At 44.1% G+C, this 13,581-nt stretch overlaps 1 protein-coding gene across 1 annotated transcript; it reads right to left on the reverse strand.

Annotated features, from left to right (window-relative positions):
- Positions 1-2,425: 2,425 nt before the first annotated feature.
- LOC118777905 (LETM1 domain-containing protein LETM2, mitochondrial-like) lies at positions 2,426-12,218 on the reverse strand. The gene is made up of 11 exons (XM_036529154.1): positions 11,836-12,218; positions 10,927-10,989; positions 9,465-9,945; positions 8,464-8,607; positions 6,367-6,504; positions 5,278-5,481; positions 4,728-4,847; positions 4,325-4,444; positions 3,431-3,538; positions 3,195-3,257; positions 2,426-2,633 (listed from the first exon to the last, which is right to left on the reverse strand). Exons 2-11 carry the CDS (start codon positions 10,971-10,973, stop codon positions 2,577-2,579), a joined length of 1,482 nt encoding a protein of 493 aa, XP_036385047.1. The 5' UTR covers positions 10,974-10,989; positions 11,836-12,218; the 3' UTR covers positions 2,426-2,576.
- Between the last annotated feature and the right edge of the window lie 1,363 nt (positions 12,219-13,581).

The raw sequence follows: 13,581 nt of genomic DNA on the forward strand, positions 1-13,581 counted from the left end.
CCCGACCAATTCGTGGCATTCGGAGCATGTGCGGCGCGCGCTCTGCCGTTCGGCGTGCTGCAACCAAGGGCTACATTGTTTTGAAAAGACTGAGGCACCGGTGGGTTATTTAAACAGAGGCTGCACCTTGATGACCAGAACAGCTTAAAGGTCACCCGGATAACCGAAACATCTGAACGAAAAAGCAATTAAAAACTCCCGAGCTCCAGGCTATATTACCTTGCAACTTACACAATTATCAAAAACAAAATCCTCCAAGAGGAATAAAACGTACTAAGCTAGTTCGAATTTCAAAGGAAAAAAAATGGATAAAGGGGTCTCTACCATTTCATATTTGCACGTTGGTGTAGGATTTACACCTCTCGAAGGGTCATGGAATCAGTATACACCACAAACGATGAGCATCATAATAAAATTATATGGTTTGTCTGCTTGTTCTATTGGGGGCAGAACATCATCTCCAGTCTTACATGAGAGAAGGTAGGGGTACATGTACAGTCTGTAGTATCAGAGGTAAAACAAAGAGTCTGGAAGGCTTGTTTTGGCTGTCAATGACATTGCATATTCTTTTAACGAAGTACAAAAATAAACCATTTGTGAAGATCTGTTTAACAGTTCAATACAATCAGGAGTGTCCTTGTTGTGCATGTTTTCAGTATGTACAGGATACATATGGCAGCTTCAACAAAGAAAGGTCATGTACACAGTTTTGCCGGATTTGAAAACCTCTGGAGACATGCAAGTCATGGAAATGCGTCCTCCCAATGCTGCATGCTCTTGCCTTCCAAAGGTAAAAAAAAAAAAAAAAAACCAGCAGGAAGGAGGACCAAGGAGGATCAGTTCACCTAAAGGCTATCATAACTGCAGTTTTCTGCAGACACAAGAGTTAAGAATGGCCATCACTACACCACTGAGGAAAGTACCACCAATGAATTCTGATATCACAATGAATCAATCAGGAAACTCTTCAGTTTGTGGATGTTCATACACAGCTCCTTGCAAAACCCAAATTTCAGTGGCTGTCCCAGCACTAAGGCAACTATAATTATTCACAAGTATACATGTACACAGACACACATATATATATATGGCAAACCGAATTTACCCTCTGTGGTCCATCACGTCAAGAACACAACTGGTATGACAGAGGACTAAGTCTGTTCTCTCTTTTCTGATATTTAGAAGCCGATTCTGCATTTCACATGGCAACATTTTTTGCCCCCAGATTTCTTGCAAATTCAGGCAAGTTATTTACAAAATATGTTGTAAGGCCATAGATACAATTCTACATTTTCTTCCTTTCAATAATAATTTAAAATAGTTTTTTGCATTCCTTTCAAAATGGCAATGTGTAAACTTTACAGATTTTGTGCATCTGAGAACCTTAAACTGTGACTTAGTTATGATAGACCTGCACATCATTTTAATAATAAAGATGACGATAAATGCATACCTACAAGAGGGAACACGCACATAACACATTATGTACACACAAACCGCAGCGCTGCCAGCAGGCAGGGTGCCGGGCGAAGCTTCTTCGTGGCCTTACAGATCTCCAGAAGGAGAAGAGAACGTCAAATTCCCCATCAAAGGAAAATTTACCCGCAAAATTTACAGCTGCAACCTAACAACAAGCATGCCAATCAAAATTGTGTCCTATTTAAACAGGAGTGCTGCGGAACCATAGATTCACAGAACTCCTTGTTATAAGCACCGAGATATGGCACCGCAGATTGTACAAAGCAGCTGTGGTTAAAATACGCTGGACATTGAACAACATACAAAGTATTTACAAATATACAAAGCGCAGTTCTGCAATCAGGAGCGAAACCAATCGTTCTTTGAGGGAGGCACACTATAAAAAAAGGCTCTTCCAATTTGTGGGGTTGTGTGAAATAAAATGTGCCAGATCATTTTAAAGCCCCATTCTGTTATGTGCTAAATGCTGTCTAACATTTTAGAAAAAGATGATACAAAAGCCATTTTTTGATTTTTGCAACCATTAAAAAATGGAGCTGCTTTTTCTTTGATGGACTGAAACAGATGTACTACCACCATCGACTGGGACTATTTTGTTTGGCTTATCCCCCTCTGGTGGTAAAACCTTGCTACTACGGGAGGTGCTAACTCAGTGAATGAGTCAGTCAGCTGGTGAGGGATGCCACTGTTGCTCATGCTGCTTCGTCAAAACAGCCAGAAAACAAACAGCTGAAAGGAACATGGGGGAGGAGTGTCTCGCACACAAAGTGACTCTCGGCTTCGCTGCCGGAACCTGATGGGACCAAATCAGTCGTGGGCGGTTGGCAGCCAGGAGCACGCTTCTGCCTGTGCAGTATGGCTCCTGATCTCTGGCCTCTTGGGAAATGCGCTCTTCTGGTTGAGAGTTGGGGCTGACGGCCGCCTAGTCCCGGAGTGCAAGGGGGGGGGGGGGGGGGGGGGGGGGGGGGGGGTTGACCCTTAGTGTGTGTCTCTTTCAGTAGCAGCATGGAACAGTGCAGTGAATCAAAGGAGCTCCCTGCCGTCTTCTCTTCGGCCAGGACAGGACAGGATGGTCCCACCCCGACTCTCCTACCCCCTCACATCCCATTGGCAGACATCTTCTTAGCTGCGTGGGCCATCTCAGCATTTTTCGCCTGATTGGAGGACAGGATGAGGCCAAATGACCCAAATCAGCAAAATACATCATTGCACATTCTCTGCTACAGAGGCAAGCAATCCTAGTGTTGAAGTGCCACAGATGTTTCTGGCGTTATCACCTGAGCTCTTAATGACAGACTTAGAGAAATCACAATGCTAAATTCATGCAGTATGCTGCTCTGGTAGAGTCATGCTGAATGGGAAAACGTTCAACCTTAAGAGAGCTAGTTCAATATATAAATTAAGGTAGAACTTCCTTGTTTTTAAGCACTGTCGTTTAAGCCAGTTCATCACATAAGCCTGACTCGAATCTCTGTTAATAAGTCCCAGACTGTGAGACATGTGGCCTAAATACCAACGTACACAGCTCTTTCTAAGCCACAGGACCAACCTCATTGCTCGGCTGGTACTGGAACACCCATGATCAGGTAAAAAGGGCAGTTATGTAAGACATAATCGTGTTTAGGCCCCCCCCCCACCCTTTCGCTTTCAACTGAATGACCCTAACCAGTCACGTAGCATGGGAACTGCACCTCACATGAACAGCGGGGACTTACGTGTATTATTTGTGCTTCAGTGGATGGCATGTCTGAAATGAAGGCCTTCTCCAGAAGTTCTTCCTACAGAAAAACACAAATCATGACGGGCATTAGACAAAGCCGCAAAGCTGAGCCACCATCTTGAAATGAAATCACAGCCATGCTAATCTAAACCTTTAATGTACATGTGTGATTTTCGAGGGAACAGCAACCGCACTCCTGCGTAACCTGTTGAAGGGAGTGAGGCAACTTGCCTTCCTGTCCTTAATGATAGGGGCAGGGTCCTTCAGAAGGTCCTGGGCTGCCAACATGGGCTTGCCTTGAGTCGGGGCTTCGCTTACGGTGGCTGTAGAGGGTGCTTTCTGCAATGCAGGTACGTAGACAACACACATGACACAGACGTCTTATGTAAATGCAAACCATACACCACGATGCTGTGTCATTGTGTCCTATCAGTCTGGAACTTTAATAGGCACTGTTGTAAGCACGGCTTTTATGTCTGTTATGTCAGAATGAACGAATGCCACAAAGGTCCTGGAAGGGGCAGCAGTTTGACTGCTCTGGATGATTACCTCCTCCCTTCCTTTGCACCACTTCCAAGTGCACCTGTTCATAGCTGGTATGAGTGGTTACGCTCATATGCCAACTACCACTCATCGCTCAGCACTTCCGTCACAGTTTTTTTTCTATCTATCAGTCTAAAGCATTTTAAAAGTCTAATATTAATCTGTTACATATTGTGCCCTGTACATTTCCACTGATGTCTAAGTACTTACACTGAATATTATTTTCTCTAAGATGTTGTCGCCTTTTAATATTGGAGTATTAACCTATCAGCTCCACAAGTAAAATCGTTCTGTCAATGTTAAATAATGCAATTTTGTCTGGTTTTGCAACTAATTCGTGCTGGGTCAAAAAAATTCAAACAACAGAGTAACTGGTCACTTGCAATGATATAACAGATGTGAAAATTAGCAGGTGTCAATTGTTTCAAAAATTTGAAAATCACTACTTTTATGTTTAAAAAGCTCCAATATTCAGAACTGTATTCATAGACTGTAAATTTGTGCCCTCCAGGTATGAAAAGTCAAACACTGGACTATTCCATTACACCCTTAACCACTCCTGTATGCAGATGTAACCCTTACCTCCAGTTTGGGCACAGGGGGGATGACAGGTGGTTTAGGTGTGAGGTCTGTCAGGTACATGGCCCGGGACAGCAGCAGCAGGGACGGGGGCACGTTCTCCTTAAGGTGCAAGTCCAGCCACTGTGACAGCAAGAGAGGAAGCAACAGCAGGTCAGAATACTGGACAGCTCAGGACTGCAGCTGACATCGCCCCTGAGACCACAGGCCTTCTTGTGTGGTCCCTACTCCCTTTCACAGTCATGCTGCAATCTTACATTTCAAACATCAAACCGACTGTTACCCTGCTATGAACAGTGTTACTTTAATGTGACCGTGGGGTGAGGTGCACTCATGCCAGAAAGTCATGGAGTCAAAGGCCAAGGCTTTCATGCCAGGCCTACGTGATATGTGCCAGGAGAGGTACCTGTTGCAGCTGCTGCCGGAGCTGATCAGTGGTCAGACCCAGCGACCTCATGCCTCGGCTCCTGCAGGCAGCCTGGAGCTCCGACACGCTCATGGCGGCCACTCCCTCCTTGGTGATCATCTGTGGACATGCACACACAATGGGGTTAGGAAACTGCGAAAGACCCGAGTGGCATGTCCCCCAAAAACACTGGAAAGTTCAACTCTGAGTGTTCTTTGATCCATGTCAATGTTCTTGTCCCACTGAGACTTGAGTGGTACAAGTTACCGTGACTCTTGTACCACTCACTCGTTAGACACGGCATCACAAGCTGCCAGGAACTGGCACTGTTTAAGAAAGTGTTTCTTGTTGCTATGAACATAATCAGTCATGAGCAATAAACCGGAAAACCACATTCCTCAAATGTAGTAATGGTGATTTAAGGTAAACAGGTCTAAGAACTCTGGATTAATGAACAAACCTGCCATTTATGAAAGCGGTCAAGTCAAAAACGAGAACACCAAAGCTGAGAATTAGCATTTTCTTCTCCAGCAGCCCCACCCCCACTTACTTCATCATCCGCCTTGATGGTGCGAAGCTGCAGCAGCAGCTGGAACCTCAGCAGGTTGTTGGTGCCAATGGGCTGCAGCTCCAGGAGCTTGCACAGAGCCACCAGCTGGGGGCGCTCCAGGTGCTCCAGCGTCAGCTCGTCCTCGAACAGCTTGGAGAACTGCACTATGTCTTTGGTGGTGGGCTGCTCACCTGTGTGGCGCACCTGGAGGGGAGAGAGGGAACAGACACGTATTTAGATACCCGCCCAGGAACACACCCACTGCTACCCATCCCACACAGAGGAGCTAACTCTTTAGATTCACGTCCCATAACTAACCAATACTAAAACATAGCCAATATTTATTAATAGTATTAATGACATTATTGATATTATTAAGAAGAAGCCGCTGTGCAGTGCTTGCAATAAAGCAGATACTACTCATCCCTTACGCTCAAACATCTAGCTGACTTTTTGACATGTAACACTGCCCACAGTAATATCTTCTTTAAGGTAGGCAATACATGTTGATAATGTTTTAATAATTGCTGGTATTTAATGATTAATGTTTAAGACATGGGACTCCAGCATGCTCCAACAGCTGCTATTCTGTCTGTTTTACACTAGAGGGCGTTTCACTTCATGGTTCTGTACTACAAAAACTATAACACTTTTCACATTTCTTCAGGAGTCTTAGGTATCAACACCTCACAAAACACATCAGACGGGATTGATAAAGATGGGTGATCAAGTTACCTAAGGAGAACTGGAATTTGGTAAGAGACTGAGCGACAGCCGAAAACAGCACATCCATAAATAGCCACCAAGTAAATTCAGGGGCAAAGCCATCGCCCTGTGGTGATTTATGGAAGTGCAGTTCAGAGGTCTGGTCCCGGCTCTTGAGCAAAAATTCCAGCTCATTTATCCAGCAGGACGAATGCATCATGCTGTTCTGTGAATCCTGTGTTCTCAGAGTTACTGACAGACACAGCTGCCTGACACTCAGATTGGCCGAAGCCGCACGCAACACCTCCTCCTTCAGTCTCAACACATACAGGATCGCAGTGAGCGGAGAACAACATGTCGGCGGCAGTGGAGCCACCCGCTCACCTTCTGCACATAGGTGGAGAACTTCTGGGTCTCGTCTCCGACCTGGGCCTTGTTCCTCCGGGCCATTTCGGCGATGGTCTCCTGTAGGAACTTGGCCAGCTCCAGTTTGGCTGCCAGTCCCTTCTTCTGCTTCTCCTCCTGTGAGGGGTGGGGGTGGGGGTGGGGTGTTAAGGAACCAATGAGCAACCCACCTAACACAGACACCCCCTCCAAAAACCACACCTACTCTTACAGCTGCAGAGCATGCTCATCTCCCAAGGGCCTGGCATCTTCACAGCTAGAGTGTTTCATTTTATGTGGCCTTGCTACAAACAACAATAGTTAACGTCCCCCATATTCCACGCTCTGCCAGGTCACCGAAAAACTTCTAGTTGCATCCATACTGTTACACCCAAAGGGACACACTGCCCACCATCTCCTCACTTCCATTATTGTAATGGACCTCTAAGCAATACTGCTTGCATTGGTCAATATACTGCAAGTCCAGAAATGTCTGCAAACACTGTAAATTCTACTTAAACAATTTAACTGAATGCTGGAAGAGCTGTTATGTTAAATACTGCAGAGTGACACTAGCAGAGGTGCCAATTAATATTTTAATTACCAAGTGCTACGGCTGGAAGTTAGTTAGCAAGAGGAATTCTAAATTCATCTTTATAGAAGCACTTTGTTTAATTTTTTATTCCACTTTGACCAAAAACACCATATTGGCAATATGGCACAGTATGGCATCTTCATATGACGGTACTCTTTAAATCTCTGCAAACCATGTTACTTTTTATTTGACAGCATGACATGCACAAGTTAGTTCTGGAAGGAATGAGCTGTTCACCAGAGAGCAAATTTCACTTTCGCTCATGCATTAGGAGAGGGACAGCCAACAAAAGAAAACCACACGTTGAATCTGTGAACCACTCTTTCCTGTGTTTACATGTCTGACAGGGGTTACGTCACAGGGGAATCTGGGAACTCCCCAGCTTCCCACCTCTTCATTTCTAGGAAAAAGAACCGGTGAGTGACCTCATAAAGGACAGACCACACCCAAAGGAATCTGGAAACGCTTGTCAATGCAGTAAAGGCGAAGATGAGATCACACCCATGATTCCACTGTGCCACCTCATAATAACTGCAGTTTCAAATGCCCCTGGCTCTCCTTAGGTGTATTTCCAAAGCACACTAACCCAGGCAAACATCAGACCAGGTAAGTCGAATGAGTTGAGCTTTTTCAATGTTTACCCCTTACTAGGTACCACAATGTTGTTCCCTAATCATGTCACATGGGGCTGTCTCCCCCATCTACATGCAATTAGCATTAACCAGCACAACCTTTTTGTTGGGGCCTCTCGAAAGTTAAGCCCTACTGACCTGCACTGCTGCTTCACCTAAGCATTAGTAGAGACACCATGGCAAGGAGTTCACTCCAGTGCAAACCGCCATACTGTCTCACATACTATTAAACCGAGTCGGTGGAATTAAGATTTAAACAGATTACAGATTAACTGCAGCGATGTCTCCGATTGTCGAGTCCTTAATCTCTTTAACAGCGCATAAACGCGTTAAGATTAACCATCAAGGCTTGAGGACACCACGTGCTCTCTAATCACTGAACTTCTAGTACGACCCAAATACCTCAGAGGCATGGCCTTGTTGTCATCTGAACAATACAAATATTACTGCCATGCCGACTGGTGCTGAAGACACATGTCAGCTCTCGCATAATGCCACTTGTTTTCGGATGAAACCCTTAGCAATTGTCTCCATTCTTCATAAAAACTCAGTGACATGCTCCACATCTCAACAAAATGATTACTTTCACAAAGTAAATAATGTTAATCCAGTGGCCTACAGTCAACTATATGATTACATATGAAAAAGCTGCATACTGAATTTTAGTATGCACCTCATCTCATTTTAACACCATTACAACTTTACTTAGCCCTGCTGTTTGTATACACTGATTAAGTGCATAGCCTGACAATAGCCTATACCATACGCAGATATCTTGAATTGAAGGTGTCTAACAAGAAATTTTAATCTCTCTGGGACCACCTGATTTAATAAAGGTAAAAAAAATATATAGATCAAAGTGAGACTTGCCTTCTTAGATTCTGTTTCAAAGGTGGAGGGCAGCATTTCAGGGAAGAGCTTGAGGAAGACAGGAAGCAGGAACTCCATAAAGGGGACAATGATGAAGACCGTGAAGGGGACCAGGCGGAACAGGTCAGCGCACGTCCGCATCAGCTGTGGAAGAGAACACCGTCATATTACTGTCACGACACCAGCACATTCGACCAAAAACAGCATCTTCACCAACACACAGTATCCCCTGGATGCTGCCAGCATTACATCTCTGCAGACAGAGTGGACCACACCAACATAGCTTAACCACTGACTGCATCCATTGGCCTAGTAAGCATGAAGAGAGCCCATTCCTAGACAGCAATATCCTTACACATCTTCTAGATCTGTATAATACAAACAGCAACGGCACACTGGTTAGGGTTACGGAGCTAGACTTGTAACCAGATGGCTGCACATCTGAATCCTAGATGAGACAATCTACCAATGCACTCTTGCACTCTCCCCTGTAAAATGGCCTTGTATAAAACCGACTAACCAAAAGCTAATGGTTACTCACAAGCTATGCAAGTTGCCCTGGAGAAGTGCATCCACTAAGTCTAAACAAAATGAAAGATGATCTCTCGAAGATAATTATTGGTGATAAGAAGCATAAGCCTAATTAACACAATTTATGGCATCTGGCTCTCCAATATTAATGTAAATATTAATGTGTAACCATTTGTTTCTTCTTTTCACTTTCCTATCAGACACCTGCATATCTTTAACACAACAGTACAGTGCAAACACTGCAGCAGTTAAATGAAACCAACCTTGGACCTAAGCACAAAGTTTGAAAAACAACTCAGCAATATAAAAGTCCAACAGATGCCTACACAGAGGCAGTCCGATATGAGCAGAGCAGAGACGTCAGATTTTACACTAAACACACAGGGCTACAGGATAATGTCCAATCAACATCTGACAGCCAGTCAGTAAGAAGTAGGGCCCAAAGCTAGTCTGGTGTCTCTTAGCCGTACCCTTCTCCTCTCTCTCCTGGTGAGCTGCTGCCCATGCAGTAGCCCCCACACCATCCTGCCGGCGATCTTCGTGTCGATGCCAAGGAGGCGGAACCCATGGTAGTAGTGCTTCAGCTCCTCCACCACCCTCTGCCCCAGGGTCTTCCGTGCCAACGCCTTCTCTGCAGCTTTGGGGGCGGGGGTGGGGCCCGGGGGAGAGACGGGGGTGGGAGCCGGAGAGTCCGAGGCGGCCTCCGCCGCTGGTGAGGAGTCACCCTCATCTGTCTTCTCCTTGGCCTCCTGCAGCCAGGTACAGGAGGTGTGGAGGGGCCGGACAGGGACGCAAACGGCCCTGACGCGGCCAAGGGCACAATGAGGGTGCGTCGACCTCGAGCTCCTCGCGTGTAGGGCGTTCCGTCCGGGGTGTTCCAGGTGGTAGCGGATGCAGGCCGTACGGGGGAGAGTGACATAACTATGCCTCTTGGTGAGCAAGTAGGATCCCCTGCAAACACAAAGCATGACTGTTCATGCTGTCTGTGTACATTTGTGTATGGGTGCACACAGTGACATAACAAGCAATTTCTGCTGACTACAGACAAACTGAACATTCTTCTGTTCTTCCACAAAGTGCTTGACACCTTACCAAAAAATTTGTAATAACTTCACACAACCACAACTGTGTAGGAACCTTTGCCTCTATGACTTCATCACAATTGTAATATATGTGAAAGTAGTAACAGTCTCTGCTTGTAGGACGATCAGTTTAACAATAGTGATTAAGGCTAAAACACATGACTTATTAACTGCTGCATCTATTATTAACATGCTAATGTGACTTGACACACATATATCAAAAGACGACCCAGAAATACTAAAAGATCCCAGACAGACAACGACAGAGTTCAAGAACACAAGCAAGCTCCTGCTTTAGGAAACGGGCATAAGGCTTCCAGATGAACTTTGTTTATGCCAGAACGCGTTGTGTCTGCGCCGTGTTATTGACTCAGCCGCTGGCACGTTTACTTGAAATTCAGTCACCTATCGTCGGAGTTGTGTCATGTTTCCTTAGCACACATACATGCTCTATTTATATACAGTGTGCATGTCAAAGTTGTGCAAAAATACTCCGGGTGAAATGGTGACCTTTCGTAATGACAAAATCAAGTTTTTCAAAATGCACGTCCAACATTTAAGGGGACTTTAATTCTGTGCCATATGAATTTAATAACGCCACATAAAACTCTCTTTTTAATCAGTATTCTGTCTCTATATTACAAACATTGGGCTGTATTTCCTGATATACGCTATTATACAATGAACTCAAACGTGTTCCGTAATACCACAAGAAGAGCATTACAGGGTAACTGCAAGGCACTAAATCTCACAGTATCTGAAACGAACTGAAAAATGTCTGATTTAAATCACTCAGTTAAAACTGACTGGTTCGCTTCAAGCCCTCTTCGAAATTAGGATGTTTTCTTACCTTGATCTTGCCACGGCAAACAGCACCTGTGAGCTGAACACAGCCATGTTCTCGGTCTGCCTTCTGAAATACCAATCGAAGGAAATAATTCAATGCACGTAACATTCAAGGATAATGTTTAGAATCTAGAATCTGTAGAAGCGAATGGCTCAGAGAATGCCATTTCATTCTTGAAGGAAATCTGATGGTACAAAACTGCGCCTGCTAGCTGGGTCCATTACCGGTGACATGCATGCATTGGTAGGCGTAAGGCATAGCTAGTGGCGAAACATAACACTGCACGCAAACCTAACTCACGTGTCAAAGCCCAGCCAGCTAATTACATAGCTAGGCCGCTGCTTCCAGGAGAGCAAATAATAGCGAAACTACTGAGTCACAATGTGAAAAGACTACACGTATGTCATTCCCCAGCCAGCTGTTACTTTTAAAAAGCTCAGCCCAGAAGCCGAAAAACATCAGAAATCATTTTCGATATCCACATGTAACTTCACTTGTTGCATAACTTTTGGAGAGACTGCCGACGAGCGCGTTCCCGTCTGAATTCACGTGTCCGGCAATATCTTTTTGATATGTGCTGGTGTGACTAGGTGGATATGCCTGAATTTGGTAAGTTCGCTGAAAACATGCGTATTAAGATAAGCCGCTGTACAACGTTGCCCAGTGTAACGAGCTAGCCAGCGTTACGTAAACAGCTACCTAGATATCCAGACATACGGACCATATGTGACCGTCAGAGTGTCACATCAGCTGTGAGTACTTTCAACCCAGTGCCATTTCACAATTGGCGAAATCCAGTTTCAAATCTGAAAAATCAAACCTTGCGTTTGCTAACGGTACCTTAGCTCATTCGGTAACGTCGATCGCTACACGCTGGTACTGAATGTTTTAACAAACAGGTTAACTAAGTACCTTGGAAATTTCCGTGTCCCAAAAAATTTCCACTGTTACTCGACCACCATTCGACTCCGCCGACAGATCGGATGACTGCCTGAAAGATGGAGCTCCGCTGAGAAAGAACTCCTCCCGAAGCCCGGAGTCAAATTTCCTATTGGGACGCGCACACAGCGCTGTCAGCGGTACTGCGGGGTTGTTTCCGTCGAAAAAAGGGTAATCCATTCAAATCAGTCGGTTTTCCATTAAAATATTAGCAATAATAACAACTGTTTTGTTATAATGAAATGTTTGTATAGCTGTCTATTTACAGAGAGAGTCTTGTTTTCTCTGATTAAACCGTCAGTAACGTTACCCTTCAGCTACGGCAGATCTGTTGTAATGCGGAAGGTTGTGTGTCACAGGCCACACAACCATGACTGCCTCTGACGCGCATGATCAGGCGAGTAGGGAACCGCCCCAAAAATGCCTTGACGGACAAAGCTGAACACCAATAATCGATCGTACAGATGCATCGACAGCGGCCAATCAGCTTCTCTGTCTATGGGGACTTCCGAAGGAAAGCTAAGGGGACATGTGAATTAATTGAATCGTAATTTAATAAGTAAAAATGTTTTGATCGAGACAGCTGAATTTTGACTGTGGTTTTCTCGACTGCCCTCTCACCTACCAACCACAGGATGCTGAACAAGTCTCACAATTTCGTAACGTTTAATGTCCATTTCATATTTCCCATGATTTTCAGTTTTTTTAAATGACACTGATTACCGATGTTTGACATTACATCACATCATTTTGCAGACGCTCTTACCCAGAGCGACTTTCAAATAAATGCATCACTATGCTAAGAGTAGTTATCGAGAAGTATTACAAGAAGTCAGTAAAATACTGATTTAAATGCTGAACTAGTGTAGAGAAACATAACTAATATAAACTGACGTGTTTGAAATGTGGTGGTCTACAATAATATGACGATTAGTGTTTTACGTGTATCTGGTTATAAAATGTGGTCTTAGAAACGCGTTCAGTATCATGGTCGTTCACATTATGCTGTTCGTTGAAACTTCGCCACATAGGCCACAAAGACCACCTGTTTTTGCGAACAGGTGGCTAAATAGGTTATGTATTTGCTGTTTATGGTGAATAGCAGTTTATTCTCCTTCCGTTTAAAACTCAGTCAAATGCATGCTGACACATTTTGCAGATGCTATCATGTAGTTGTCAGATTCTGACATGCCATCATCTTAGTAAAATGATTATGTTTATTAAATTGGCGAATTCTGAGATATGTACAGTAGTTTAAAATATTTAAAATATTGCATGTCTTATATTTACTGACAATAAAAATGATGTACAGAATTTTATAAAGACATCAATCACTTCTATTTGAAAATCTGCAAATGAATAAACTTCTTGTCAAAAAATATGGTGACACTGCAATATTTTTCCAGTAGTTGCTTTCAGCTTTAATGCTTTTTGGCACAACTTTTTCTTTTGTAGGTATTCATGGGGTCCAAAACACACAAAACTGTGTAGTGATGAGTGTGAGATGTTGGTGTACACAACATATGAGAATGATGAACACATGGTATCTCCAAAGGCAATGACTGTCTGCAAGTGAGTGGACATCATGTTTTAGATCCCACAACATCCTAATCACTGAGCTATCACTAAGCCACTGTAACATTGATGTCACTCTCACAATGTCTAATGACCTACCACAAAACCAGTAAAACCATTTTAACCATTTGTCTTATTTATATA

The sequence above is a fragment of the Megalops cyprinoides genome, chromosome 5, assembly GCF_013368585.1.
Source record: "Megalops cyprinoides isolate fMegCyp1 chromosome 5, fMegCyp1.pri, whole genome shotgun sequence".
Lineage (NCBI taxonomy): Eukaryota > Metazoa > Chordata > Actinopteri > Elopiformes > Megalopidae > Megalops > Megalops cyprinoides.

Coding starts and splice junctions, on each gene's coding strand:
- LOC118777905 (XM_036529154.1), bottom strand. CDS start 10,973: ATGGCTGTGTTCAGCTCACAGGTGCTGTTTGCCGTGGCAAGATCAAG. Junction 5,482..6,366: donor TCTCCACCTATGTGCAGAAG/GTGAGCGGGTGG, acceptor TCTCCCCTCCAG/GTGCGCCACACAGGTGAGCA. Junction 4,848..5,277: donor CCATCAAGGCGGATGATGAA/GTAAGTGGGGGT, acceptor GCATGTCCACAG/ATGATCACCAAGGAGGGAGT.